Source organism: Miniopterus schreibersii (assembly GCF_964146895.1).
Source record: "Miniopterus schreibersii genome assembly, chromosome: 12".
NCBI classification, from domain to species: domain Eukaryota; kingdom Metazoa; phylum Chordata; class Mammalia; order Chiroptera; family Miniopteridae; genus Miniopterus; species Miniopterus schreibersii.
The window spans coordinates 64,163,515-64,191,051 of NC_138112.1; the positions used below are offsets into that span (position 1 = coordinate 64,163,515).

At 37.7% G+C, this 27,537-nt stretch overlaps 1 protein-coding gene across 5 annotated transcripts in view; it reads right to left on the reverse strand.

Moving 5' to 3' along the window:
- FNBP4 (formin binding protein 4) overlaps positions 1-24,838 on the reverse strand; it is a 31,705-nt gene extending 6,867 nt beyond the window's left edge. Inside the window, exons 1-16 of one of the 5 annotated variants that reach the window (XR_014000000.1) lie at positions 24,461-24,838; positions 23,319-23,411; positions 19,890-20,026; positions 19,353-19,539; positions 18,416-18,563; positions 18,181-18,298; positions 15,561-15,899; positions 14,237-14,447; positions 11,558-11,682; positions 10,547-10,651; positions 9,565-9,698; positions 8,391-8,578; positions 4,753-4,852; positions 3,416-3,735; positions 3,145-3,286; positions 2,389-2,750 (exon numbers count right to left, since the gene is read on the reverse strand). Coding sequence is in view for 2 of the 5 variants with exons in the window: in XM_081153750.1 (XP_081009876.1) it covers positions 2,389-2,750; positions 3,145-3,286; positions 3,416-3,735; positions 8,391-8,578; positions 9,565-9,698; positions 10,547-10,651; positions 11,558-11,682; positions 14,237-14,447; positions 15,561-15,899; positions 18,181-18,298; positions 18,416-18,563; positions 19,353-19,539; positions 19,890-20,026; positions 23,319-23,411; positions 24,461-24,680 (2,829 nt within the window). In the remaining 3 variants the exon portion in view is untranslated. Of the gene's footprint in view, positions 1-2,388; positions 2,751-3,144; positions 3,287-3,415; positions 3,736-4,752; positions 4,853-8,390; positions 8,579-8,862; positions 9,245-9,564; positions 9,699-10,546; positions 10,652-11,557; positions 11,683-14,236; positions 14,448-15,560; positions 15,900-18,180; positions 18,299-18,415; positions 18,564-19,352; positions 19,540-19,889; positions 20,027-23,318; positions 23,412-24,460 lie in introns of those variants that run through there. The other 4 variants (XR_014000001.1, XM_081153750.1, XR_014000002.1 and 1 more) reach the window with 4 other exon arrangements.
- Between the last annotated feature and the right edge of the window lie 2,699 nt (positions 24,839-27,537).

Sequence of the window (27,537 nt, forward strand, 5' to 3'; positions counted from 1 at the left end):
AAATATATTCCATGTAAACAGTAATCAAGAGAAAACAGACTATAAATCAAAAAATTATAAGATAGAGAAGGACATGATGATAAAGAGTAAATCCAACTAAATTAAAACAATACCACTTACAACAGCATCCAAAAGAATAAAATAGCCGAGAATAAATATAGCCTAGGAGGTCAAAGACTTGTACACTGAAAACTACAAAACATTGCTGAAATAAACTGAAGACCTAAGTAAATGAAAACAAATCCTGTGTTCCTGGATTGAAAGATTCAATCAAAATTGTTAAGATGGAAATATGACCTAAACAATCTACAGATTAAATGTAATTCCTATTAAAATTCCATTGGCCTTTTATGCAAAAATGGAAAAGCTGACCTTTAAATTCATATAAAATTTTAAGGGTGGAGGTGGGGGCAGTAGGAGGAGCTGGGTTTTGTTTTCAAAGGTAATGGAGGCTGAAGCAAAGACACATTGGACTGAAGGGTCCAGAATGGAGTAAAGGGGCCTGAATAGCCAATATTGAAAAAGTACTTCTCAATTTCAAAACATATTACAAAGCTATTATAATCAAAACTTTGTGGTACTGACATATAGACCAATGGAACAGAATAGAAAGTCCAGAAGTAAACCCATGCACTCACGGTGAACTGATTTTAGATAAGGTCTTCTATTAAATGGGAAAGGAAGGTCTTTTCAACAAACAGTGCTGGGACAAAAGAACATCCACATTCAAGGGAATGCAACGGGACCCTTTACCTAATGCTAGAAACCAAAATGAATTAACCGCCTAAATCTAAGTACTAAAACGATACAACTCTGAGAAGAAAACATAGGGGTAAATTCTCAGGTCCTTGTATTTGTCAATGAATTAGCATAGATATGATACAAAAAGCACAAGCAAAAATGAAGAAACAAGCAGTAAGTTGAACTTCATCAAAATTAAAAACTTTTGGGTACCAAAGGACACTATCAGAATGAAAAGGCAACTCACAGAGTGGGATAAAATATTTGCAAATCACATAGCTTATAAGGGACTGTACCTATAATACATATGGAACTCGTACAAGTCAATAACAAAAGACAAATTAAAAAATAGACAAAGGGCTCTGGCCACATTTACAGCTTAAAAGGAAAACATGGTGCCCTGGTCAGTGTGGCTCAGTTCAACATTGTCCTGTGCACCAGGATGTTTCAGGTTCGATCCTATTGGAGGTGCATGCAGGAGGCAACAGATCAATGTTTTTCTTTCTCACATAGATATTTCTCTCTCTTTATAAAATATATTTTTAAAAAATTTAAAAAAGAAAAGTATTTTGCCCTGGCTGGTTCGGCCTGTGGATTGAAGGGTCCTGGGTTTGATACTGGCCACGGGCAGGCACCTTGGTTGCAAGCTCCATGCCCCGGTTGGGGCATGCGAGGGAGGCAACCAATTGATGCATCTTTCTCACACTGATGTCTCTGTCTCTCTCTCTCTCTCCCTTCCACTCTCTCTGAAAAGCAAAAAAGGAAAAAAATCCTTCGGTGAGGATTACACAAAGGACTTAAGTAGGCATTTCTCCAAAGGTACACAAAGCGTCAACAAGCAAATGAAAAGATGTGCTATAGGATTACTCACTACAGAAATAGAACCCAAAACCATGAGAACATGCCACTTCATGGCCACTAGAACTGGTATAAGTATAATTTAAAAAAAAAATGAAAAATCACTAGTGTTAGTGAGCGAGCATTTGGAGATACTGGAAATCTTGTACATTGCTGGTGGTAATGTAAAATGGGTTCTGTTGCTGCAGAAAAACTTTGGCAGTTCTTCAAAAAGTTAAACACAGAATTAACCTACGACCCAGCAATTTTACTCCTATATACTCAAAAGAAATGAAAACAAGTACTCAATATGCACGTACTCACACACATACTTATATCAACACTATTCATAATAGCTAAAAGGGGGAAAACAATACAAATGTCTACCAATGGATGAACAAACAATTTGTAGTATGTACACATAATGAACTATTTACTCAGCTATAAAAGGAATGAAACGCTAATACATGCTACAACATGGATAAACCTTGAAAACACTGTGCTAAATAAAGGCAGCCAGGCATAAAAGTTCATGTTCACAATTCCAGAACAGGTAAATTCACAGAGACAGAAAGCAGATTGGTGGTTACGAGAGGCTGGGGTAAGGAGGTGATGGGGAATGACTGCTTAATGGGTACAAGGTTTTCTGCTGAGGTGATGAAAATGTTATGCAACTAGAGAGAGGTGGTGAACAATGTAAATGTACGAAATGCTACAGAATTGTATTCTTGAAAATGATTAATTTTATATGAATATCACCTTAATAATACATTTTTTTCAAATAAAAATTACAAGGGAGATTTCCTATACCTTATCTTTCTTTCCTTTTTTCGTCTTCTCAGGCGGTGGCATTTTGGGAGCTGCTGGTGGTGGTGGTGTTGGTGGTGTTGGTGGTGGTGGTGGAGGAGGAGGGGGAGGCGGCGGTTCTACAACAGCAGTGGTGGGCACAGCGCCTCGAGCCTGGACTGGCTGCAATGTGGGAGAAGTCACTGCCATTTGGACAGAACATTCAGCGTAACTCATAATTGCAGAAGCTGACGCCAGTCCTAGGTAATTTGACTGTAGGCTCAGTCCTCTGGCCTGATGACCCATTCCTGTTGCTGGATGGCTAATTGATACAGCCTGGTGTCCAATCCCTGCAGACTGTTGTCCAGTCCCTGTTGCCTGGTGACCTAACACAGAAAACAAAATGAAACTTTATGACAAAAGCCAAAAAAAAGAAAAAGAAGAAAAAGGGAACTGAGGAATTTGTGTATTACCTACAAAAGGATTCCAACATAACTTTTCCTCAAAAAGACAGCCAAATTTTCTTGTGGCAAAATATTTCTTAATAATTTAGCATTAAGGTACTGAAACATCAAAATCATGGACGTTATGTAAATGCACAGAAAATCTGGAAGGATATATGCCAAAATGTTAATAGTAACTGAAGTGTTTATCAAGTGAAAAGAAATGCGTTAAGTCTTTGCAATGAAAATCCATTAAAATTTCTTAATTTATGACACTTAATTCTGGAAACAAAAGACATAATATATTGAGGAATACATTTTAACCACAAATGCTTACCTGTAGCTATAGCTGACTGGCTGTATAGGACTGGAGAACTACCAATGGTAGCTGATCTCTGAACTATTGCAGTAATTTCTGTAGCTTTTCTCTTTATAGCTTTAGTGGAAGGAGAACTAGAGGTGGTAGAATCAACTGAACTCTGAAACGCAAAACATCCTAGTCAGTGCTGCTAAAGGCCCTGGTTAAACACCTTCTTCTAAAATAAAACATGGTGTCAATTATGCCCTATCCCCCCAAACTCTTTAGGATGCCAAATGGCATTTCTCACCTGGCTAGTTACAACTGTAGTTTGTGTAGAAGGTTTCAATGGAGTATCCTCCTCTGTTCCTGGGGCAGGAGGCTCTTCACTTCCCTCATCCTCCATCTCTACCTCCTGGATCTCACTATCTTCTGCAGGAGGAGGGGGAGGGGGAGGAGGAGGAGGAGGAGGAGGGGACTCCGGGGGTGGAGGTGGGGGTGGTGGCATTTCCAAAGGTAATGGAGGTTGAAGCACAGGCACATTTGACTGAAGGAGGGTCCAGAATGGAGTAAGTGGCATGAGTGATGAAGAAGAAACTTGACCAGAAAAGGACTCTTTACAAAGAGAACCTAAAAAACCAAACAGGAGTCAGGGAAAAAGCAAGACAAAAACTCCATGGCTTATATTTACAGAAATGCGCAACTGACTGGTGACACAATCTGACCCACAGATCTATTCTACATTGATGTTGCTGAAATACTAAATAACTCAGTTCAAAAATGATTCTCATGGAAAAGATAAATTCATAAACCTCACAGTTAGCATTCATCCCAGCTATGAAATACTAATTCTGCTCTTTAGGTTCAGATTTATGAACAAGTAAGTGAAGCACATCACATCAACCCAATGAGAAATTCCGTCATCTGAACCTATACTCGGTTTCAAAATATACAACGTGGGTCTAGCCAGGTAGCTCAGTGAGTTAGAGCATTGTCCCAATACACCAAGGTTGCGGGTTTGATCCCGTCAGGGCACATATAAGAATCAAGCAATGAACGCATAAATAAGTGAAACAAAATCAATGTTTCTCTCCACCTCCCCCTCTAAAATAAATTTTTAAAAAAATACTTAACTAGAAGGTAACACTCTGGGGTCTTTTTACTTTTCAAAGTGATGAAGGGAGTGATGTGCATTTGCAATACTGATTCCATGGAGGATAACCCAGAGAAGTAATATTCAAAACACTCACACAAGTTCCATCCATTTTAATTAATTTGGGTTACTAAGTTATAAAAATCCACTTGGAAGGTGCTACTGTCAATACTACCATTCCTTCACACTTTTGTGTAACTTACACTCATTTGTTAATCATAGCAACATGAATCAGGGAGGGTAATTTTATTTCTGTGATGAGAAAACGAAAATTTGAGAGAATAAATCCTCAAGGTAAATGATAACTATGGCACACACACGGGGTGTTTGAAGATGCAGAGGATTTGAAACTGCTGTTGAAGTCTGAATTAAATTAAAGCTGAAAAGCTGGAGGATCAGCTCTCCTATAGTTTTGCAAAATCCACAGTTAATTACTGTCCTTTTTCTGCTGGGAAAAGCTTTAAGGATTAGAGAAAATAGGAGGATATACTTACTTGTAGCCTTCCCCATCCCTCTTTATCGTCAATAGGGAAGTTTCACAATATATGAAACTATTAGATATATATCCCAGGAATGTTGAAGGGGATTTTCTCCCTAAAAATCATAGAATTTAGGAGTAGAAGAGACATGAGAAATCATCTAGTTCAACCTTGTCTTTTAAAGGTAATGAAACCCAGGAAGGAAATAACTTGCCCAAAATCATACAGCTCTTAGTGGTCAGGTATGACTCCTAGTCTAGTACTATTTTACCAAGATTTCCTGGTGGAATATCAGGAGTCCAAGAGCTTTAGAAATCTCTAATAAATTTCACTTCTCATGGAGGAGAGATCCAGATGCAGTCACCTGTTAAATTTCATGGTCGAAAGCGGTGGATTAGGTAAGGGCTCTAATAGAAAAGGCTCTGGGACAAGGATAAGACATTTTACCTTAGTTTGCTCAAAATAAACCACGCTGGCACACAGCAAGGTAAAAACCAAAGTGACCACGAACCATTTGGCTTTTAAAATAGCTTTACTTTTCATGGACCAGAGAAATGACACTGTTACGTAATGTAAAAGACTTTAAAAACCTGAATCACATGATTACTGTAATTATTCTGAGGAGTTGTTTACTACTAAGGGAAAGAGCACTGAAAAAAATTCACCAGAAAACAGAAATGCAATTTTCTAGCTAAAGACTTCAAATGTGTCATTAAACTTGTATTTGGCTGTACCTAATATGAATGTACACACTAACTTGTAGACACATAAAGTCTGGGTGGGGCTAAGTAGTATATACCAAATGACATAATAGTGTATCAGAATTACATCAGAATTAAGGTAATAAACATTACTAAACCTCCCTTTAATAAACCAACCACAACATATGGTAGGTAAATAAAAATGTCAGATTTTATATAATGTCAGATTTCTCATCTAGAAGCATAATGCAATGCAGATACAATTATGATGGTGATATGCTGCTGTGCAGAGGAACTCAATGAAACATGGGTTCAAGATACAACCCTCAACGAAGTTAATCAGAATTAAACTTTGTAAATACGAAGATAAACGAATCTTGATAAATTTAGCAGCAAACAAGAGCACTTTTAGAGTTAATATTTGAGTCCCAAACTACGTTTATTCAAAACAAAAGCTGTGTCTTAACATCCATAATTATCTCCTTTAGCTTAAATACAAAGAAACTTCAAGAAATCCTAGTTTGAATACCCATGGGTATCATATTACATGATGCTTTTCTTCATTTCTAAATGTAAACCAGTTGGTATATTCTGCCATTTTTTCTGAAGTCCAAGGAGAGATTAAAATGGCACACACAACTTTTATTACATGCTAACAGACTTAAAAAACTACAAGCTTAAAAGACAGAATAGTGTGGGGATACAAGTTTTAAATTCTTCAAGAACATTTTTTCCTATGCATCTTTATTTCTATTTATAGGAAGACTTTCTTTGTTTTCCTGTATTCCCCTAAAGAGAAAATTTTGCTTAGTATTTTGAGTGAAAATGCCAGTGCAGCAATTTAAACCAGAAAGTTATTATATAAATAATAGGTCCCAGAGACTTTTTTTGAAAAGCAGCTATATTTAAACTAAATGACACAAGCCCAGTACGACAGACATACTGGGTATCTTGAAATACCCCATCCTTAGAGACATGTTAAATTCAAACACTGAACAATAAACAAGGATTAAAAATAAAAAGAATTCTGGAACTTCCTTGTTCCTCACAGTGTAGTAATTTTTCTTCTTTAAAAAATGGTTTTAACCACTGCAAAACTGACAAAGAGCACGTATTAGGAACTTTCGTTATAGGCTTAAAATAGCGATTGGTATTGCTTTTAAGTCCCTAATACCGAAGTACAAATTTGGATTTTATTTACATCAAGTTTATCATATGGTTTTAGTGGTTCTCAATAAAGATGCTGAAGAAATACAAGCTGGTTTATCTGTGGTTTTTCCTACAGTAGAACTAGTTTTATTTTAATCAGATAGGAATGTCTCAACATCTTCCAAATGGGTGTGTCATCAACAAAGGGAGAAAATAACTATTTAACTCTAAGGTGATCACAGAACACTTAAGAATTGGTAATTCTAGACTATCCAGCTTTGGAACATACAAAAAAGGGACATCAGACAATGGTCAGAGTGGAATCACCTACCCAGAATTATCAAGCTTCTTAAGTTGACTAACTACTAAAAAGCAAACAATAAAATCAACTTATTAGGCATATCTATCAATCACTGCTACCAAAATCACAGGAAAAGTAATCAAAAGAAAGTATCTTTGTGAAAATGGTAAGTAAAATACCCTGTAACTTGAGAACTGTATTTCTGAAAAACAAGACAGAATAAAACTACTTTGCTATGTTCTACAATTATTACTGCAGTCATATGTGGCTTTAAAATTTATTTAGAGTGATCTGATAACAATCCCTAGGCTACTTAAGAAGTTAAAATCATGACCAGTTTCATCTGGTACATCTACAGGGATTAGGTGGCAGAATACAAAGCATCACTTTTGATAAGCAGAGGACAAAATAATTCAGCTCTTTACTCCCTAATTTACCAACAAATTCTATGTCTTTTTATCTTCAAAGGTTTTACTTTAGAAACCACTCCATAGACTCTTGCCTTCATATGCCATCATTTTAGCAAATGGCTACCAGTTTTTTAGATCAAAAGGTTGTTAATCAATCTTGACTATGCTTCATTATTCACTTATTTTTGATCATTCCAAGATGGACTTAAGAGGGGGAAAAAATATGTATCATCTTGCATAATGTGGAAATCAAGCCATGACTCTTAAAAGAGCTATCAGATTCTCAGAGGAACTAAGGAGCTATGAAAGCCCCACCCCCCTTTAATGCACAACAGGTCCTCGAATAATCTCATTTTGTTATAAAGTTAATGAGATGAGATGAAGTTAACTCTTGTTTATATCAACTAGCCTATGGTAAAACTGGTTTCATTATACATTGTTTTGCCTAAAGTAACAGAACCTATCGAAGAATTAAGTGAGGATTTACTGTGTATAACTAAAGCAAAGAGCTCTGAGAATACTTTAAATAGGTTGAGCCATTCTGATTGTTTTATAAAAGAACACTGTTGGCTATTTGCAATGATAAATTATTTTGCTTCTCTGGAACAAGTATGGTCCGAGTTTCATAGCATTTCTTCATATCATTAATTGTAACAACCACACTTCTTATAAAACTCCTTATAAGTGGAGCTGAAAAATGAGGTTATACTAAGAGTTCTACAGAAAGGGGGGAAAAGTTTCACATTTATTATTCCACACAGACATTAACAATTCAACTATTTAGTTTCTTAGCATTAATTATTGGAAATCCACAGCTTTGTCTGTGGCACGAGAGCACGGTTAGGGGATAGTTTTTTAAAATAAAAAATACACTGGCTCATCACTTCACACTTTATCAATAGTAGGCTGATTTCCAGTCAGTCACTGCCTTTGTTTTCTTCAGTATAACCTCTGCATTATTTTTTAAGGTCAAGTCACTATTTTTTAATTAGAAATTTGTTGACTTAAATTATTTCCTTTTTTAATGATCAATACAAGTCTTTTTTCTCTAAAATTATTTCTCTCTAATTAGTAAAGGGTAAGTTGTCCCACCTGTGGAATTCTCGGAGGATTCTGCAGAATTTGAATCAGTGGCAGTTTTGTCTTTCAAGGTCTGTTTAGGAAGAGTCTCGTCTTTACTTTCTTGTGCTTGGCTTTCTTCCTCCTCCTCCTCACCATCTGGGAACTCCCACTGAGACTCGCCCGATTGTTCGTTTACATAGAAATATCGTCTATGATCCCTAAATTACAAGAAAGAAAACGCATGTTTTAAGACCCATCCTCCTACAAAGACACTTCCATTTGGTCCTGTCCCAGGACAGCAGTCTGCTCTCACAGGGACGAACCTCTTCTTAATGGACTGCTATTCACAAAGGCAACAAAGAGCTTTGACATTTGAGGATGGAGAACCAAGGATAATTCAAAGCTATTTGCACTGCCAGCAGCTCTGTGAATACAGTCCTGAACCCTCTCACTCCAACAGATGACTTAGAAAACACCTCTCATAGCTTTTTTTTTTTTTTTTGCCAATGTTTAACAGGATTTCAAGTGTCATTAACAGAGGGACTCAATTTCCTAGAACACTAATTTCCCTTCCAAAGAAGAGAACAACGAAGTTTGCGAAAGGTGACTCTTCCCCTCTTGGATCGTGGAATTCACATTTCATATTCTTGATACCAAACACAGTGAAAGCTAAAGAGAGGGAGAGGATCTGGGAGCTGAAAAATAAAAGAGCAAAGATTTCAAATAACGAAAAAAAAAAATCAAGAAAAGCCAAATATAAAAAGAAATGTTTTCATCTGACCTGCTGGCAGAAGATAGTAATCTTGTTCTTCATTCACATCTTCAGCCACGAAGCTTTCCTTAACTTCACCGAGGTTAATCAGGAGTAGTTGCTTCCAGAGGTCCTGTAAAGCGCACAGAGCTCTCGCATGCGCTTAACCCCCAAGCCCGCCCTACTCGGTGCAACACTCTGGAGAGTAAAACCAGCTTTGTCCAATCTTGGAAAAAAATCCGTTACATGGAACACTTTAAACATTGATTTTGTTTCTCCAACGCGTGGCTGGCCCAAACTCTGTAAGTGCTTGCGGTGCTTTGCCTGCCAAGCACCGCTAACTGCAGCTGCTCTCAGTCTCCAGACAGGCTGTCATGTTGTCAGGTGGTGGCGATCACAAATCATGTCTGAGATGTCAAAGGTGAAAGGTGAAAAGGGGAGAAGAGTGCGTACCTGTCCCAGTGGCAGGACCAGCCTTTAGGAGTGGCGTTTATTTCATACTGTTTTAGTTGTTCTGCTGCATCCTGAAGTTTTCGTTTAAGGTAGTTTCCATTAAGAGCCCCTTCCCGCCAGTCTGCAATCCGAGTCTAGAATCAACAAACAGCAATAAGTTTTAAAGACTTATTATTCCAGGAAGCAGAAATAAGGACATGTCTTCTAGTCTGTGACTCTATTACCATACTGTGGTAGTAGACCAAAGAGGAAAGAAAAATCCCCTTAACTTCATAAAAAAATCTTGTTTGCTTTGCAGAGTCCTGAAAAACGAGACTGGATCCCAGTACATTTTTAAACAGCCAACTCCCCAGTACCTGTGAAAATGAGTAGCAGTTTTGATTTTCCGTTAGACTACATTAAGATTGGTTCCCCAGTAATTTTGTGTAGACAGTTTAGTTCACCAATGTTACTAACCAAAAGCAAAGGTTCAGTTCTTAGGGAAACCAGTCAGCTTCCTAACAGGAGTTCATTACCTAAACCTACTCTACCATTTGGTATATAGTATGCAGGTTACAAGCAGGACTAAGAACTTTTCCTTTTAAACAGGTTTCTAATGCTTTAACACTTAAAATATTGAAATGCTTTCAATATTATATGGCCTCATCTGATCATTATGAATAGAATTTTAACGTATTAGAAATCTGTATTAAAATGTCTTTTCAGTTGTACATCTGAAATGTTATTAACCAATGTTACCCCAATACATTGAATAAAATATATATGCCTATTGAAGGTAGTGAGTATAAGGATTATCATTATACACAAACTTTCAGTATTTATCTTAATAGTTATATTTTGCTTTGGCTAATACATAATTTCCTGGGTTAGTGGTTAAAATGTCCCTCAAAGCTAAACATTCAAATTGAGGATTAAAACAAGACAGGTTTTTCACACACAGCATTTCATTTAAACATTGACTACAACAAAATGGCTAAATTACCTCAGTCTGTAAGAGCAGCACATGAAAGTTGGAGATGGACTGTCTATTAATGCCTAAAAATTCAAATTTACTTGTCAGGGTATTTGCTAGTTCTCCAATCTGAAACTGTAATGCAAGAAAGAAAAAAAAAAGTTAAAATAAAAATGAAATCAGCAATATTTTCTGTATTAAGTAAAATCTTGCACTTATTGTTATAGATACTAAAAAATGGATCTGCCTATAAATTAAACGGTCTTTCTCAAGTAGCTACATCCAAATAGTTATGTGGAGGACCTCGTGGTGCAAAGGTAGCACGCACGACTCCAAATAGTTGTGTGGAAGATAAAATTCTAATTTATAGTAAAATCATTCACATAAAGTGATGAATAGTGACAGAAGGTTTAGAGAAATCAAATGCATATCTACTTTAACACAACATGGAATTCAAGAGTTGAAAACAGATCTAAATGATGTAACTCCCTAGATTCAAACTATCATTTGTCCATTACTGTATATACTAGCCACATACTGAACAGAATTAATTCTCCCAGTCCCTTCTACATGGCTGTACACTAGCTAGTAATTGGATACACTCTTTCAAGTCAAAAGAATAGACTAACTGGTTTTCCTAACAGACAGTCCCTAAATAGTCACATACTTATATAGCCCAATTCTTCTCAGATTAGAAATAGAAATGAAATTGGAGGTAAATTTGCCTTTGTGTAAAGACAGTTAATGTAGGAATTAAATTTATGACTTTTAGTCTCTTTAGTACTTCCAAACTAGAGAAGTCTTTATTTGATAAGCTACTTTTTAAAGGAGGATTACTCTAAGAAAGTATTTAGAACTTATTTTTAGAAAATTTTCTATAAAGTCAGTCTTATAATTCCTTAAATATGACCTTTTCACCTAACCAAGTAAATGATTTATACTTGGAGATAAAGATTACTTTTACTACTTGTTAACAGAAAGTTCAATGGTTAGCCAATTAAAAAATATGTGTCATATTGCTTAAGTAATATGTATACACACTTTTAAATCCTGTTCTTCTTCTACTTTAGGTGCTGTTTGTACTTTTATCTTCTCTGAAGATTCTTCTACTTCCATCTCTTTGTCTGAATTCTCATCTATTTTTTCTGAATTTTCAGCACCAACTGCTGCAAAAAACAAAAACAAAAACCCATAAAATTAAATCAAAGAAACCAATACTGATAGAGCCCCATAAACATTTTCTTACCCTGGTAGCAGAGAGATCTAAAAAAGGTTACTAACTGCCTGTGTTTCTTATTTATTAAATAAGCCATAATGACTTATCAACCTATTGTCTTTATAAAGCCAAAAAACTTTCTTCTTTACAATCACCTTTCTTAAAATGGGACTATGAATAAAACTTACTTTGCTTTACTACATCACTCTGTAGTTTCTGCTTTCTCTTTCTCCTTTAATCTTCTCTTCCAGAATAGTATGGATTCAACTACTTGTAAATGCTAGATATCAAACTTGGATTATATGAATATAGGGTTCCTTATCAAGTGAGTTTTGGAAAAAAGGCTTTCAAAATCAGAGCAGCATTTTAAATTACCTAATTAACTTCCTTTCTGAACTGATGAAGACCTGCAGACAATCTGTACTGGACCAAACTACTCTTCTGGTTGGTATTGATGTCTGTCACTAGTGGGAATCTCCAAAAGAGAACAGGTTTATCACCAACTTGAATGGGGTAAAAGATTAAAAAAACTAGCCCTAGCTGGGTACCTCAGTTCATTAGAGCATTGTCCTGATACGCCAAGGTTGTGGGTTCAATCCCAGGTCAGAACACATACAAGAAGCAACCAATAAACGCATAAATAAGTTGGACGAATTGATGTTTCTCTCATTCCTTTCCTCTCTCTCTAAAATCAATTAAAAAAAATTAGCCTTGGCTGGTGTGGCTCAGTTGGTTGGAGCATCATCCTGTACACCAAAAGGCAGCTGATTCGATTCCTGGTCAGGATACATACCCAAGTTATGGGTTCGATTTCCAGTAGGGGTGCATAGGGGAGGCAACCAATGTTTCTCTCTCTAAAAATCAGAGAAGATTAAAATAATTTTTTTTTTAAAGAAAAAGAGATATGAACTCTTGTTGCTAGGCTTTTTTTTTTTCCTTTAGGGCGAGAGGAGGGGAAGAGGGGGGGAGAGAGAGAGAGGGAGGTCGGTTGATGAGAGAGGGAAACATTGATCAGTTGCCTCCTGCACTTGCCCCGACCAGGGACTAAATTGAGACCAGGTATGTGCCCTGACCAGGAACTGAACTGGTGGTCTTTCAGTGCACAGGACAACGCTCAACCAACTGATACACACTGGCCAGGGCTAGGCTTACTTCCTAACACCTGCTTAACAAACTAATCCCCATATAAAATGTAATTCATTTTGTCATGCGACCAGGTTTTTTTAATAATCAAATCTGAGTATCTTTTCTTGACTCTGGCTAATCCTTGATCTAAGGAAGAAATGTGACTTTAATGTTACTTTCAACAGCTTTTATTAGCCTAAAATTTTACATTAAGTACTTAACCTCATCATATAATGGCTCTCTTTTATTTGATTAATATTTCTTCTGCATTTTCGAATAACCTGAAATCAAATTTTTCTACTCTCCCACTTACTAGTTTGTAATTCATTTGTGTATCAGACATTTTACATTTGGTGACGGGCACAAGAATTTAACAATTTTAAGCACCACTAGAACTCTAAAAGTTAAATGAGGACATCCATACCATTCTGTGGTTCAAACAAAAATTTTTAAGTCTCATTAAGTGAAAATGATTATGCTAACAATCTATACGGCTAATCTCATGTATATGGTAAAATGTACATATGTACATGTACACATAAGTTCAAATGTAAAAGGTCTAGAATATATGTAGAGAAAGGAGAAAATGGACCTTAGGGGTACCAAGCGAGAACAAAGATGAAGGGGGACTTTTAGAATTCTAGATTTTTCTATATTGTTGATCAAAAAGAGAAAATTCAAACAATGATGCCTGCATTACCTCTGCTTTTATTTGTTGCTTTTAAACCATAATCTATAAGGTGTCTTCTGCTAGGTATACTCAATTAAAGTTTTGTATTGCTAACTTTCCACTAAAGAATCAGGGCCAAATGGAGATAAAAACATTAGTTAGTTCTGATAACAGATTGAAAACATGCAGCAGGATCTCTTCTACATCACTGTGAATGAAGATAATTTGAGTCCTCATGACAGGATCAAACTACATAGCCAACCAGAGGCTGGGAAACTTGTACAGAGTAGAGATGGGGCTGGGCTTGCCAGAGGTGGTCTTTGTTTGCCCTGTTTACCAACTGGAAATAGTGAGCTAAGTAAGGAAAGCTCAAGGGCTTATACAGATTAAGAAAATTACTGTGGCAAGAGGGTAAAAAATGCGGTGGGTCAATCCTGTTTTTCTGTTTTTGAGGGGAGAAGTAACCCCCAATCAGTAGTGAATACACACCTGAATGGATGCCAGCCTTTCAGAATCTTACTCTTCCACCAAGAGGTGGACAGGAGACAGTGGAGAAATGAAAGGAAGCTCCCTTCCCAGCATTTCTCCAACAGGGTAAAATGCTGTCCCCCTTTTTTGCTGAAGAGGGAACAAAAAAACAAAAAAAGGAAACAAAGGAATTCCCTTCTACATCTCTGACCTTTAAAGTTTAATGTAAGGCACAAATTACCAGTTTCTCCATTTTCTGGAGTCTCTCGTCCAGTTTTGCTAGAACTCCGGCTGGTTGATTCTGGACTGGTAGCTCGAACGAACATCTTCCATTTCCCTTTTTTAGACATAAGTCTACGCATTCCATCTTGAGATGCTGGCTGGCTGATATCAGAACTTGGACTAGACCCTGACACACTACCATCTCCTTCCTCCAAGGCTCGCAACTCTGCCTACAAAGATTATGAAAATAACATTAGAGTGTCATTAACTGTTTAGTAACATTTAAGTGAATGTGAGTAGCGAGAATGATAGCTGTATTCTCCGAATTTAAATCCTTTGAGGACAGGAAGCATTTCTTAATACATTTTTCTATGAGAGCTGAGATTTATTCTCCATATTCAATTTTTACCCAATAAATCCTGATTCATTATTATAGTCAACAAATTATCGATTTGAAGGAGATAGGTTCTGGAGATCCAATAACAGACAAAATTTACAATATTTATACACAACAGACTTTGCTAATCTCTCTCTACGGCATCAAGGAGATATTACTGTTATAACACCTGATATGATTTTGTGTCACTCAAGGCAGCAGTAGATGAAACAGTTCCAAGAAAATCAGGGCAGAAAACAGGTAAAAATCAACTTCTCAATCAGGAAAGTTTCCTTTTTAAAAGATGGTGCTTTTTCCTCTTTTAAAGAAAAGCACATGAAATTATGGGTTCCTCATAATTCTCTTACAAAGTCCATTTAACTATCAAAACAATGCCATGCCTGATAACTAGAAGTCAACTTGTACTTTGTTGGGTTAAAAAAACCAAGTTGTCATAAAAATTTGCAATGCTTATTTGTTAAGAAGCTAAGTAATCCCGGCCTGTGTGTCTCAGAGGTTCAGACTTGACCTGTGATCCAGGAGACTGTGGTTTGATTTCTAGTCAGGGCACATGGCTGGGTTGCGGGCTTGATCCCCAGTAGGGGGCGTCCAGGAGGCAGCCAATCAATGACTCATCATTGATGTTTCTCTCTCTCTCTCCCCCCCTTCCTCTCTGAAATCAATTAAAAAAAAGCTAAATAAAAGATATTTTACTCACTGTATCTATCCTTAAATCAGAACAATGTCAGACTTTATTGGCTGTCAACGACTAAAAAAGCATTATCAGGGACCAAAAGAACTACAATTCCATAGTTCAAATTTTTATGGCATAAGCTTAAACATATTTAGATGAAAAGGTAAGAAAAACAAAATCCCAGTAACCGTGCTGTAAGTTGAGCCCTATGACCTGAGAGTATGATAGTACTGAGGAAAGAAAATGCATTTTAACTAAAATTTCAAAACTTACTTTTTTCCTTTCCAAAACTAGCTCCAGTTCAAGGGTATCCTGTTCTTCCTCCTCCTCACTTTCTCCGGACTGAACAACACTACAAAGATCCTCTTGAGAAGGGTCTTCCATATTGTCCAATACAGTTTCCTGGGGCTTTACTATTGTTGCCGCTTCTTCTGTTGTGCTTGTTTCTTTCACTTCTGAAGCTGGCTCTACTTCTTTACAAATTACTTTTCTTCTCCATCTCTCCTCTTCCTCTTTTATTCCCTCAGGTAATAAAGGGGCCAGCAGTGCTGCTGCCACCCCTTTCTTCTCTTCCTCACTATTTGAGAGAGCTTGAATCCCTTCATTCACTTCCTATACAGAATAAAATAACCTCAATTTTCAAACAAATCTCACATGTATATACATACACACACACATACATATATTGTTCATGTAAAAAATGACTATTTTTCAGTCACTGAATATTCTTAAACTCCCAATAGATTAGTATATGTCTGTGTCATTTTCCTAACAGGTGTACAATGGAAACACTGCTGCTTTAGGAAGGCAGTCTGAACTAGAACCTAGTTGTGGGTAGAACTGAAACCCTCCCCCCATTCTCCCTAAGTCAAAAGACAGACTAGTAAGAAACACAGGCAGATTTAAGTCAGATCAAAGTTTTGTCAGCTCAACACATGACTGGATAAAGCTTCACCTTCCTCTTCTGTATGATAGTAACCTCACGTTTATGCTATGAAGGTGATTTAGAGGAAAGTGAAACATTTCTAAAATAAAATGTGTGACCATATTTATAGTGCCTATTTCCTCCACTGGGATATTTATTTTACCTCCTTCCTGGAGTTGTAAAGATTAAATTATTCCAAAAGTACTTTTTGGATATCCCCCTTCCTCATATTTAAAAATTCAAGATAAATTCAATCTCAACTCACACACTGTAGAATACAACATACTTTTCTTACTGATGAGGCTATAGAAATGCTCATTTCACTAGTAATTTTAATTACGGTAGCTAATCTTTTTATTTAAAATAATTCTCACAACTGTTAGAATGGCTATTATAAAAAAGTCAACTGGCCAAAAAGCCCTGGCCAGTGTGGCTCAGTTGGTTGGGCATCGTCCTATGCACCAAAAGGTTGCTGGTTTGATTCCCAGTCAGGGCACATGCCCGGGTTGAGGGCTTGATCTCTGGTAGGATGCATGCAGAAGGCAGCCGATAAATGTTTCTCTCTCTCTTCCTCCTTCCCCTCTCTCTCAAAATCAGTCAAAAAAACCCCAAAAAAGCCCTAAAAAAAAAAGTTAAATAACAAGTCTTGGTGAGGCTGTGAAGAAAAAGTGAATCCCACCCCCCCGTGCACTACTGGTCACAGCAAAATGGTGCAACCAGTATGGAAAGTAGCATGGAGGTTTGTCAAAAAATTAAAATCAAGCTACCATACAACCCAGAAATCCCAGTTCTGGGCGTTTATCTGAATAAAAATGGTAATTCAAAAAGATATATGCATTCCTATATTCACTGCAGCATTATTTACAGTAACAAAGATATGGAAGAAATTCAGGTGTCCATCGATAGACCAATAAAGATACAGTATACACATACAATGGAATATTACTCAGCCATAAAAAGGAAATCTTGCCATTTGCGATAACATGGCTAAGTGAAATAACTCAAATAGAAAAAGACATTGACGACTCTCTCATGATTGATGTTTCTATCTCTTTTTCTCCCTTCCTCTGAAATCAATAAAGATATATTAAAAATAAAAATTAAAAAAAAATACTATATGATTTCACTTATGTGAAATTTTTTTTAAAAATGAAGGGAATAGCCAGGCAGGGTGTGGCTCAGCAGCTGAGCATTGACCTAAGATCCAGGAGATTGAGGTTTGATTCCTGGTCAGGGCATATGCCCGGGTTGCGGGCTCAATTCCCAGTCAGGGGTGTGCAGGAGGCAGCCAATCAATGATGACTCTCTTATCATTGATGTTTCTATCTCTCTCCCCCCGCCCCTGAAATCAATAAAGATAAATTAAAAAAAAAAACCAAAAAACGAAGGGAACAAAACAGAAAGACTCAGACACAGAAAACAAACTCATGGTTATGTGTGGGGGGGTAGAGGGTGAAGGAGAATAAGAGGTAGAAACCTCAAATATAATAAGTCATGGGGATATAAGATATATTATAAAGAATATACTTTGTATGATGACAGATGTTTAATAGACTTATCATGGTGATCATGTTGTAAGGTATGGAATTGTTGAATCACTGTTTTACACCTGAAACTAATACAATACTGTATTGGCAACTATACTTATGTGGAATCCCAAAATAAAACTATTCTGAAGTGGAGAAAGGGACCTGAAACCCTGGCTACTTGGCTGCTCCCACATTCTTTGCAATGACCCAAGAAGCCTCTTTGGTACCCTAAAGCTCCAAAAGAACCACTGAATTTGTGTTAACTGCTACAAATGCGATATAATAAACAGAAACAGATTAAGTAAAACTTTAATAAATGCAATTTATCCTATTTCACATGTTATAAAATATTAACAGAAAGTGTCTATACTTGTGCCAGAGTATCATTCAAATTCTTTAGATCTGAAAATATGCAAATAAGGTAAGTTGTAACACTGACCTTTTTAACTTCTCGCTTGGCTATGACTGGTCCACTTTTACTGGAAACAGAAATATTTTTCTCCTTATTATACATGTCTGTATTTACCACAAAACTAGCTTCAGCACCTGTTACAGAACTTTAAAAAAAGAAAAGAAAAAAAAGCTTAGTAAGAGAAATAGAAGGCAAATATTATCATTAAAAGATAAAGGCTCTAATTTCCATGTAGGTAATTTCTTTTTCAAGTTATTCCTACCTAGGCTGGTAATGTTGTAATCCCTGTACTTGGGTGGCAAGATACTGGGGTAACTCCCATGTCACTTCATTTGTTTGTGTGTTCCAATAATAATAGCATCCTGTGTTCTCATCCCAGACTTCTTGCCAATCTCCCATTTCAATTTCAACTAGAAGAAAATAAAACAAATCTTAAGAAGCACATATTCCTCCACAATTCTGACTTTATAACCCAAGCCATCTCTAAAGCCGTAACAATTTAACAGGGGTTTCTCAACCTTAGTACTGTTAACATTTGGATAGGATAGTTCTTTGTTATGGGGGGTAGTCCTATGTAATATTTAGCAGCATCCTGGACTCTACCCACTAGATGCAGTAACACCTCCTCCCACCTCCTGTTGTGACAACAAAAATTATCTCTAGACATTATCAAATATCCCCCAGGGGGCAACTCCCGGCCCCATCATCTTTGCACACACCTTTTAAAAAAGCAGTTTGATAGTGCAAAAATGCATTTTGAACCCCAAAAGACTTTTTAAAATAATGGCTTCAATCATTCACCTGGCATAATCTGCTACTGGTTAAAAGGGCAACCAATTATTTTTCAAAAAATAAAAATGTATCCTAGTAATTATCAGAGGTAACTATCCTACTTATCAATGTCCAAATTACTGTATTTAAAAAGGCAGAGTCCTACAGTCTGGGGCTAAAGCATATGGGTGACCATCTTTGGGAATCTCAATGCCTAGAACACCTTTAAAGATTGCACTTTAGATTTCTTAAATAAAATTAAAAAAATAATAAAAATTAAAAAATCAAAATCAAAGGATTAGCATGCTCTCCTTAAGCCCCTCCTTGTTTCACTGTCCCTAGCTTTAATATAAATGTGCTCTCAAAATAAAAAAAAATCAAAAATATATTAAAAAAAAAAAAAAAAAAATCAAAGGATCAAAACTTACCTCCTGCCAGTGAACACTGTGTGTCATACTGCCATCCTGATGTCTGGGTTGAATCCGTTCCATTTGAAGTAGTGGAAGAAAGGGTAGATGCTGCTGATTCCTTTGGCTCTGGGCGAGGTGGAGTTGGAGGTGGAGCAGAAGCTCCTACAGGAGCTGCAGGCTGAGGAGCTGTTATTGCATCAATCTCCTTTAGAAAGAAAATAGCAACAAATGCATTAATCACATCAAAACCAGAAAATTGAGAAAATGGCAATCACTTTTTAAAAAAATCATACATGCTCAGTTATTAGCTTCTCAAATCAAAACCCTTATCATCTAATTATACAAGTTCCCCAGACCTTTCTATTTTCCACTTTTCTCTTTTTTACAACCTTTACAGAAAAATAAGTGGGAGAGATGGGGAGGGACTAAGGAAGAGGGGTAAAGGGGGACAAGAAGGGAGAGGGAGACACAGACTGATAAGTAGGCTAACCAGTTAAGATCTAGGTCCCAAAGTGGCTTCAATAACTTAAAAACCCAAACAAATGCACCACTAACCGCTAGGAAGTTAGCCAGTGTACTATCAATATCAGTTGACTGGTTTCCATTCGCCTCTTTAGATTGTGCTGGTTTTTCCAAAACATCACTCTCTTCATCATCACTATCAGCATATGCACCAAGTAAGCATAAACCTCCTTGAAACAAAACCGGAAATAATATTAGTAATAACAATGCTAATATGTCCTAGGTATTATCCAAAACAAAAACAACAACATGTTTCTTTAACTAAACAGTTTTCATTTAGTTTACTTACAGACTAGAACAGACCTCAAAATAAAACATCAATGAACTATCAGAGAGGTATAAATTACATTATGCACTTAGACCTAAGAAAATCAATCTGCATAACTGACACCCTACTCAAAATACGTGCTCAAGCATTCAACCTTATACTCTGTCAAAACAGCAGATAGTATATCCTGATTTTAGCATTTGTTGATTTATGTATCCATCTCAAATAAGTACATCAATTAGAGTTTTTTAGATAAAGCAGAGATTTTCAAAATTAAAAACAAATTTTCCCCCAACTATTTTTCCTCAAACAAAATAGAATTCAAAATGCTAGAACCACAACAAAAAACAAACAACAAAAAACAAACAACAAAAAAGCTAACACCAATTATCAATGTCTTCCTCAAACAGAAGTTCAGGTATAGTCCCTGAAATGCTGCTATACTATTTCCTTTGTATCACCTGTGGCTACTCTAATGTTACAAATTAAGTGAGTATATACTATATACCTCTTTATCATTTTATTATAATTGGTACATAAAGTATTAAAGCCTACCTAAACTTTTCAGCTTTATTAATAAGACTAAATTTCCCAGTGCCTGGCACATTCTATGTTCTCAGTAAATATCTGATAAATGAACACATTTGTCAGGAAGCAAAATCAAGTTTTCTTTGTCATAATTTTATAAATGAATTCATAGGTTCACATAAAAGTAAACATAAATTGCTTCATCATAAAGGAGTTCACATTCAATGCTTTAGTTTCAAAATTCTTGTTTTAGTATATAGGTAAGTTCTTACACTAAACGTTAATATCCAAAATAACACTTTAAACTGATTAGAATGATTTGAAGTAGACATTTGACAGTGTTACCAAATATTTTCTCATGGTTTTGGGGCATGCCAATTTTCCTAATTTTCTGAACAAGAGGTAATAGCCTTGTAGGGCTATAACTAAAAACCCCAAGAAAGAATTAAAAAGGTTTTGTACAAAGTTTCTAGTGGCCTTACTTAAGTAACTAAGAGCTGTGAACCATTCAAATGCCCTCAAACAGGAGAATGGCAAGTCAGACTATGGCACAGTGCCAGGCACAAGGTTATTATTTTATGATTAATCAGGCCACCACAGGGTTACATGGGATGATGCTAAGGGGACAAAAAGTAATGCTAATGGAATAAAAAACGAGATAAAAGCAAGTCATGAAATGCATGCAAGTTCTAATTACACCTCTGAAAATTTAATCCATTGATTAAACATACATTGATAAGAACAGGAATTTGGAACACTGAAAACATGTTCACAAAATTCCTTAATCTTACAAAAATAAAAGTCTCACAGGACCATGTCCTAGACAGCTACTGGGATGTTGTTGCTACTTGAAACCAGAAGAAGTAAGGCCATTCTTTGGAGCCATAGTCCTTAGCAGCATTTTTTTGAGAAGGGTGCTGACTCCTCAAACTTCAATATGCTTACCTTTAATGTATGGTGCCACCCAATTTGCAAATCAACTAACTACATCAGGTAGTTATTCCCTAGATTATACATCTTACTTTCCTGATAAGCTTCAAACAGTAACTGTGCCTTATAGTTCTACTAATTCGATTATAATTTCCTCACAGTATCACCTGAACAGTTGTTTCTGTTTTAGTCACAGAAACTATTATAATTAAGATGAAAAAAGTTATGGACCCCCTCCCAGGCACACACACTTGAGCGTGCAATTTCAGGGGATCCACAGATCTCTGACACTCATGTGTGGAACCACATTAAGTAATCTACTCTAGAAGATGCTTACATACTGGTTGACTATCACAGTAGTTTATTAATCTAATTTAATAGAGCTTATTCTGAATCTTTCCTTAATTTTACATGCATATACTATATTCTTTAGGGTAAAAGTATTAGATATGCTTGCTCAGCTATATTATAAAAGCATACATTAATAACTTAAAATTTTATTTTTGTGAAAAGAAATCTGGGATGTATATAGTGATAAAGGAAAATCTGAAAATCGTATTAAGAAAAATACAGTCAACTCTTGACTATATACTCTACTACACAAAGCCATGCAAATAACAGAAAACTGTTTTCCTTTAGTTTTTGTTGGACAAACTATTTCCTCTGCATTATACCAACTGGCACATTAAGAACTGAATAAACTGATATATTATTATCTTGTAGGATGATACTGGACAGAATGAAAACATTTCTGTTCACAAGGCACATAAAGGCCTGAAGTGCTGACACAGCAATCAAGGACATTTCTCCTAAGAACACTGAAATTCTATCTTACATGATTCTTAGAAGACTCAAATGAAATAATATATGTAGTTTACAAATACAAAAATGGCATTTTCTAGTTTGGAAATTTCTCTTCCAACCAAGTTTTAGCTTTTCTAACCCACACTAGGTTTTCCCTTTTTTTAAATTTAAAAGTGATAAATAGGAGGCGAGAACAATCATCTATTATTTCAGATGTAATATAGTAAAAAAGTACACCAAACTTAAAATAATAAAATTGTGAATTGTAGATTATTTAGTATCAGAACATTTTAATCTTTCAAGGTGTACACACACACACACGTATATAAAACTAACACTTTTGGCACTTGCTCTGTATCAAAATCTTATAAGTTGTCCAATGCAATCGTCAAAATAACTTAGACCTGGCTGTAAGATCCACTTTACAGGTGAATGAGGTCCTGAGGTTTTAGAATGAATGCTGAAGTGAAGATTTGAACCCAAATTTGTCTACAGAACCACTGTTGCAAATATTTCTTAATGCTTAAAAAATACCTAAATGCTTAATAAGAACAATTTTTAGCTCCACAAACATTTGCCAGGTACCAATCAAAGCAATGTGTTAGAAAAGAAATAGAAAAGACATCGATGGTGTTCCCTAAAGAACATCAAGCCAGGTGAGGAAGCCAGAAAACTCATAAAAAAAAAAAAAGGCACTAGAAGAAAAAGTAGTGCAAAGTATTTTGGGTACAGATTAAACAGCAACAGATTTTACATTGGCTGAAGTGTACATACACCAACAAACTCTCACAGAGATTTAAACTTCCTATTTTTATGGGAGAAATTATGAATTAGCCAACACTGAAGCAGTCAACAAAACACTCTATAAATAAACCCAATTTGCTCCTAATTAAAGATATTATAGAAAAGATGTAAGAAAAAAAAACCTATACCTGTTGCTTTAACGGCTGTAGGTCTGGCGGTCATGACTGGTTTTGGAGGATTCTGAACAACTCTGGGAACCTCCACCACCACTTCCTGTTCATCTGGATTTAGAAAATGAACGAAAGAACACTACAGTCAGACGATGGGCCAGGGAAAACACTACAGGTGACAAACAATCTTTGATTTGACCTTTCAAGTCCAGATTTCATCTTTTAAAAAACGGTGTACAATCCATCATTGACGCAAAGAATTAAATGATACACAAGCAGAGCTAGAATCTCCTATCTACCGACTTTAACATTAAGAATCTGAACATTATAAATAAAAATTACATCTGAAAGAATTAAACACACACTCATACACCATAAATGTTCTCCAGGCTACCACAAAGCCTTTGCGGCAAGCACAGCCATAGCATTTTCTTTCGCATGAGCTACCCAACGTGATTTCAACACCTGAAACGATCGCAGCTTCTCCGGTGTCTGGTCCCTGGACTAGCGTTGTAGTTACTTTTTTTAACTTAAAAAATTGTTTTCAATTACAGTTTATAGTCAATATCATTTTGCATTAGCTTCAGGTGTACAGCATAGTGGTTAAACAATTAGTTACTCTTAATCTCAATACCAGTCCGGGGAGAAACAGCACCTGGGAACCAAAAAACCTCACTTCTTCAGAAATTTTTGGGATACCTGACAATCTGGGGGTTACTGAAGCTTTGGCTGAAATAATAAAAAGGGCCTGCTCACTCCTGAAGGGTCTCGGTTTCAACAAAAACGAAAGGAAAAGCAGGTGACGTGTCGGCCAGGTTCCACTGTCACCAAGCCTTGGACGCGGAAACTCATCGTCTCGCCTCTACCCCGTAAGTTATCCACAACCAAGCGCGGACGTTGAGGAGGCTCAGGGTGCCGGGCCAACCTCTGCACCAGAGATGGCGCCTCCGGGACGCGCGCGCACGGCTCCGCGGCCCTTCCGTCTCCTTGGGGCCCACAGCGGTCCTCCCCGCAGGCCCCACGCAACAAGCCTCGGATGCAGACGCCGCCCGCCCGGGTTTCTCTTCCTCCCAGGGCCCTGCCCGAGGGGCTAGGCCGCCAGCCCCGAGCTCGATTTTCGGACGCCCCACCTAGAGGCCGGGCCCCTCGCGCACCCTTACCTTCTGAAGGCGAGTCTTCCGGGGCCGCGGCGGCAGTCACCGCGGTCGTCGTAGACGTCGGCGCCGCCGGGGCTGGCTGACTAGGCGTTGCCGCAGTCGAGTCCGGCTCGGTGTCGGGTTCCGGCTCCGGGTCCCGGCCCGGCGTGCTGCTCCGGGGACCCGGCGGAGAGAGCTGCAGGATAGGCCTTCGGCCAGGTACCACCCGCGACTTCTTCCCCATCGCGAGCCCAAGCGCGAGCTGCGAGCGTCAGGAAGCCGAGAAGGGCGGCGCTCGGTGCGGCGCTGCGTGATCAATATTCATACACCGTGACACCGCCTCCCAGGAGGATCCGCTTTTAACGGCGGAACGCGCGTCCGCGCAAGCGCCATAGGCCCTGTACGTTCTTCTGGCTCCCCCCCCCGGGGGAAGGGTGGGCTTCACCCATAGAGCTAGGTGATTGGCTATTTTGGCCCATTGAAAGAGCCGGTAGCCAATGGGAAGGGGAAAAGAGTGAGCGTCCAGCCAATAGAACGGAAGGGCCTGAGTTTAGAATTCTTCCCCCAGCACCTCCGGCTCCACCCATGCGTCTTCTGCAGTCTTTTCTTCACCCTCTCGTCCTCCATATTGTGCCTGTTTCTACCTACTGTTGGTTGTCGTTTGTCCTCTAGGAAGGCGCGCTGCTTTCGGGGCCTTTTCCCCAAGTTTCTTCCTGACTATTGTGGCTTACTTTGGGTATAACAATGAACAGTAAATAGAGTAGTGGGTCATTTATGCTTTTGTAAGTTTTTTTCTTAGAGCACAAAGATGATATATTACTGTTGCTTATCAACTGGCAAAAAAAAAAAATCACTGGAAATTATACTGCATTCGAGGTAAAAGCCTGAATTGTTGCGGTGGGATCCAGGGGCCTTCCCGGTCTGGCCCACTGTAGCGTCAACCTGCTTTACGGATCTTCGCACTCCCCCTCCCTGTCCCGAGTCTGGCCCCACGCCCCCCGTGAGCTCCCCACTTGGAACATGGCCTGTCTCACCTTCAGTCCTTCACACTATCTGCAATGACTGCGCCACAGCATGGCGAACATTTTTAAATTCCTCTAGACCCAGTGCAGGCTTTGCGGCTCTGAACCTTGTATCTCAATGCTGACGTTTATTTACAGTTAATACTAGTTTACACCTAACTTGAGTGTAAGAAGAAATTCAGTGGCATTTATTTTGATATCCCTGGCTGCTCATTTCTTATAAGCATGCTAGTAATATCTAACATGTAGAATTGCATTTAATATTAATAACCTTATGGGGTAGATATTATCCCCTCCTTATGGATGAACCCTCATATTGGTTGTTGAATGCAAATGCCCTGGAAGTAGTGACTTGTCTGTTTTGTTCCCTGTGTATGAAATGCAATTTCTGGAACATAAGCACTCAGTTTTGTTCAGAGAGAGGAAGGGAGAGGGGGAGAGAGAGAAACGATTAGAGTCATTGATTGGCTGCCTCTTGCACGCCCCCTACTGGAGATAGAGCCCGCAGCCCGGGCAAGTGCCCTGACCGAATGGAGCTGTGACCTCCTGGTTCCTAGGTCAACACTCAACCACTGAACCACCCTGGCTGGACTAAGCACTCAGTTTTTGAATGACTATAGTGCAGTAATATATACAAACTTGAAATAAGTAGTAAGAGTTCTTTCCTTTTCTTGCCTAGGGGAGGAATATCTGGATTAGAGTGTCCTAACTCCCGAGTCCTGAAAAATTAACAGCTAGAAGCAGGGGAGAATTTGCTGTTTTGAAGCTATTAGCAATTTCCTCAGAGAAGAGGCATTGAAATACGGCAGTTGTGCATGGGAGTTCTGAATCCAAACATCTGGATTCAAAACTCAGCTCCAGCACCTTCCAGATACGATTTCTTGGACAAGTTTCTTAACATCCCTAAATTTGTTTCTACAACTGTAAAATGTGTTAGTACAGTACCCAGAGTTGTTGTGAAGTTTAAATTAGATCATAGTTTTAAGTTTCCCCCAAGGGAAACAGACTTTCACATTTCTATGCATTGTGATTTAGCTCATAGTCACAACTTGGTTAGAGCCAGTTTTATAATAGGATCTGGATTTTTGTGTAAACAAAAGTAGGAATAGTAATAATAGCTATCATATGATTGCTTATTTTGTTACTGGAAGAAATACCTACTTTTAGCCCATAGAGACTAGCATAGGTCCTTTGAACAATAAATTGATCTTTTGATGATGGAGTTCTGTACAGACATGTAGTAAGGACTTCTTGTGGCTTGGTAGTCAATGAGTTACATTATATTAAGGTCTCTCTTGAGATAAAACAATTATACAGGACTATCTTTGTTTTTAGGTACAAAACTAGAAAAAACTGTGATTAAAAGAAAACTTTATAGCTGTAATTTATACTGTTCTAGAAACTGTAGTATAGGTTGAGGTAAATTGGGTCAATTCTGTTACCTAGAATGTGTTCATTGATACTTTTCATTCGTTGACTGAATTTAAATCCCCCTTGCATTTCATTCCCTAGGAAGAGAAATACTGGTATCTGCCACACCAGAGCATGCTAGGAAGTGGCCAATAGCAGAATCTGTGGGGTTGGGCAGTTGATGATTTCTATAAGCTTCTACATCTTATACCAGGTTTTTAAGCTTTTTTTTTTTTTTAAAAAAAAGGTATGTCTTTATTGATTTCAGAGAGAGGAAGGGAGAGGGAGAGATAGAAACATCAATGATGAGTCATTGATCGGCTGCCTCCTGCCTCTTACTGGGGATCAAGCCCACAACCTGGGCATGTGCCATGACTGGGAATTGAACCGGGATCTCCTGGATCATAGGCTGATGCTCAACAGCTGAGCCACGTTGGCTGGGCAGCTTTTGTTTTTCTTTATCCCTAAATATCCAGTGAAGTTTTAGGAAACAACAGAATGGGGAGAGCGAGCCAGTAATGAACTGGTGAGTTGAGCCTAGGCATTTTAGTATGGAGGACTGGTAGAGGTGACAACATATACTGCCAAGATAGCTTTGCAGAACATACAAGCTTTCTTGGAAGATAACAAAAATCAGTGATCAAGTTGGTAAGAATGGTCAATACGAGA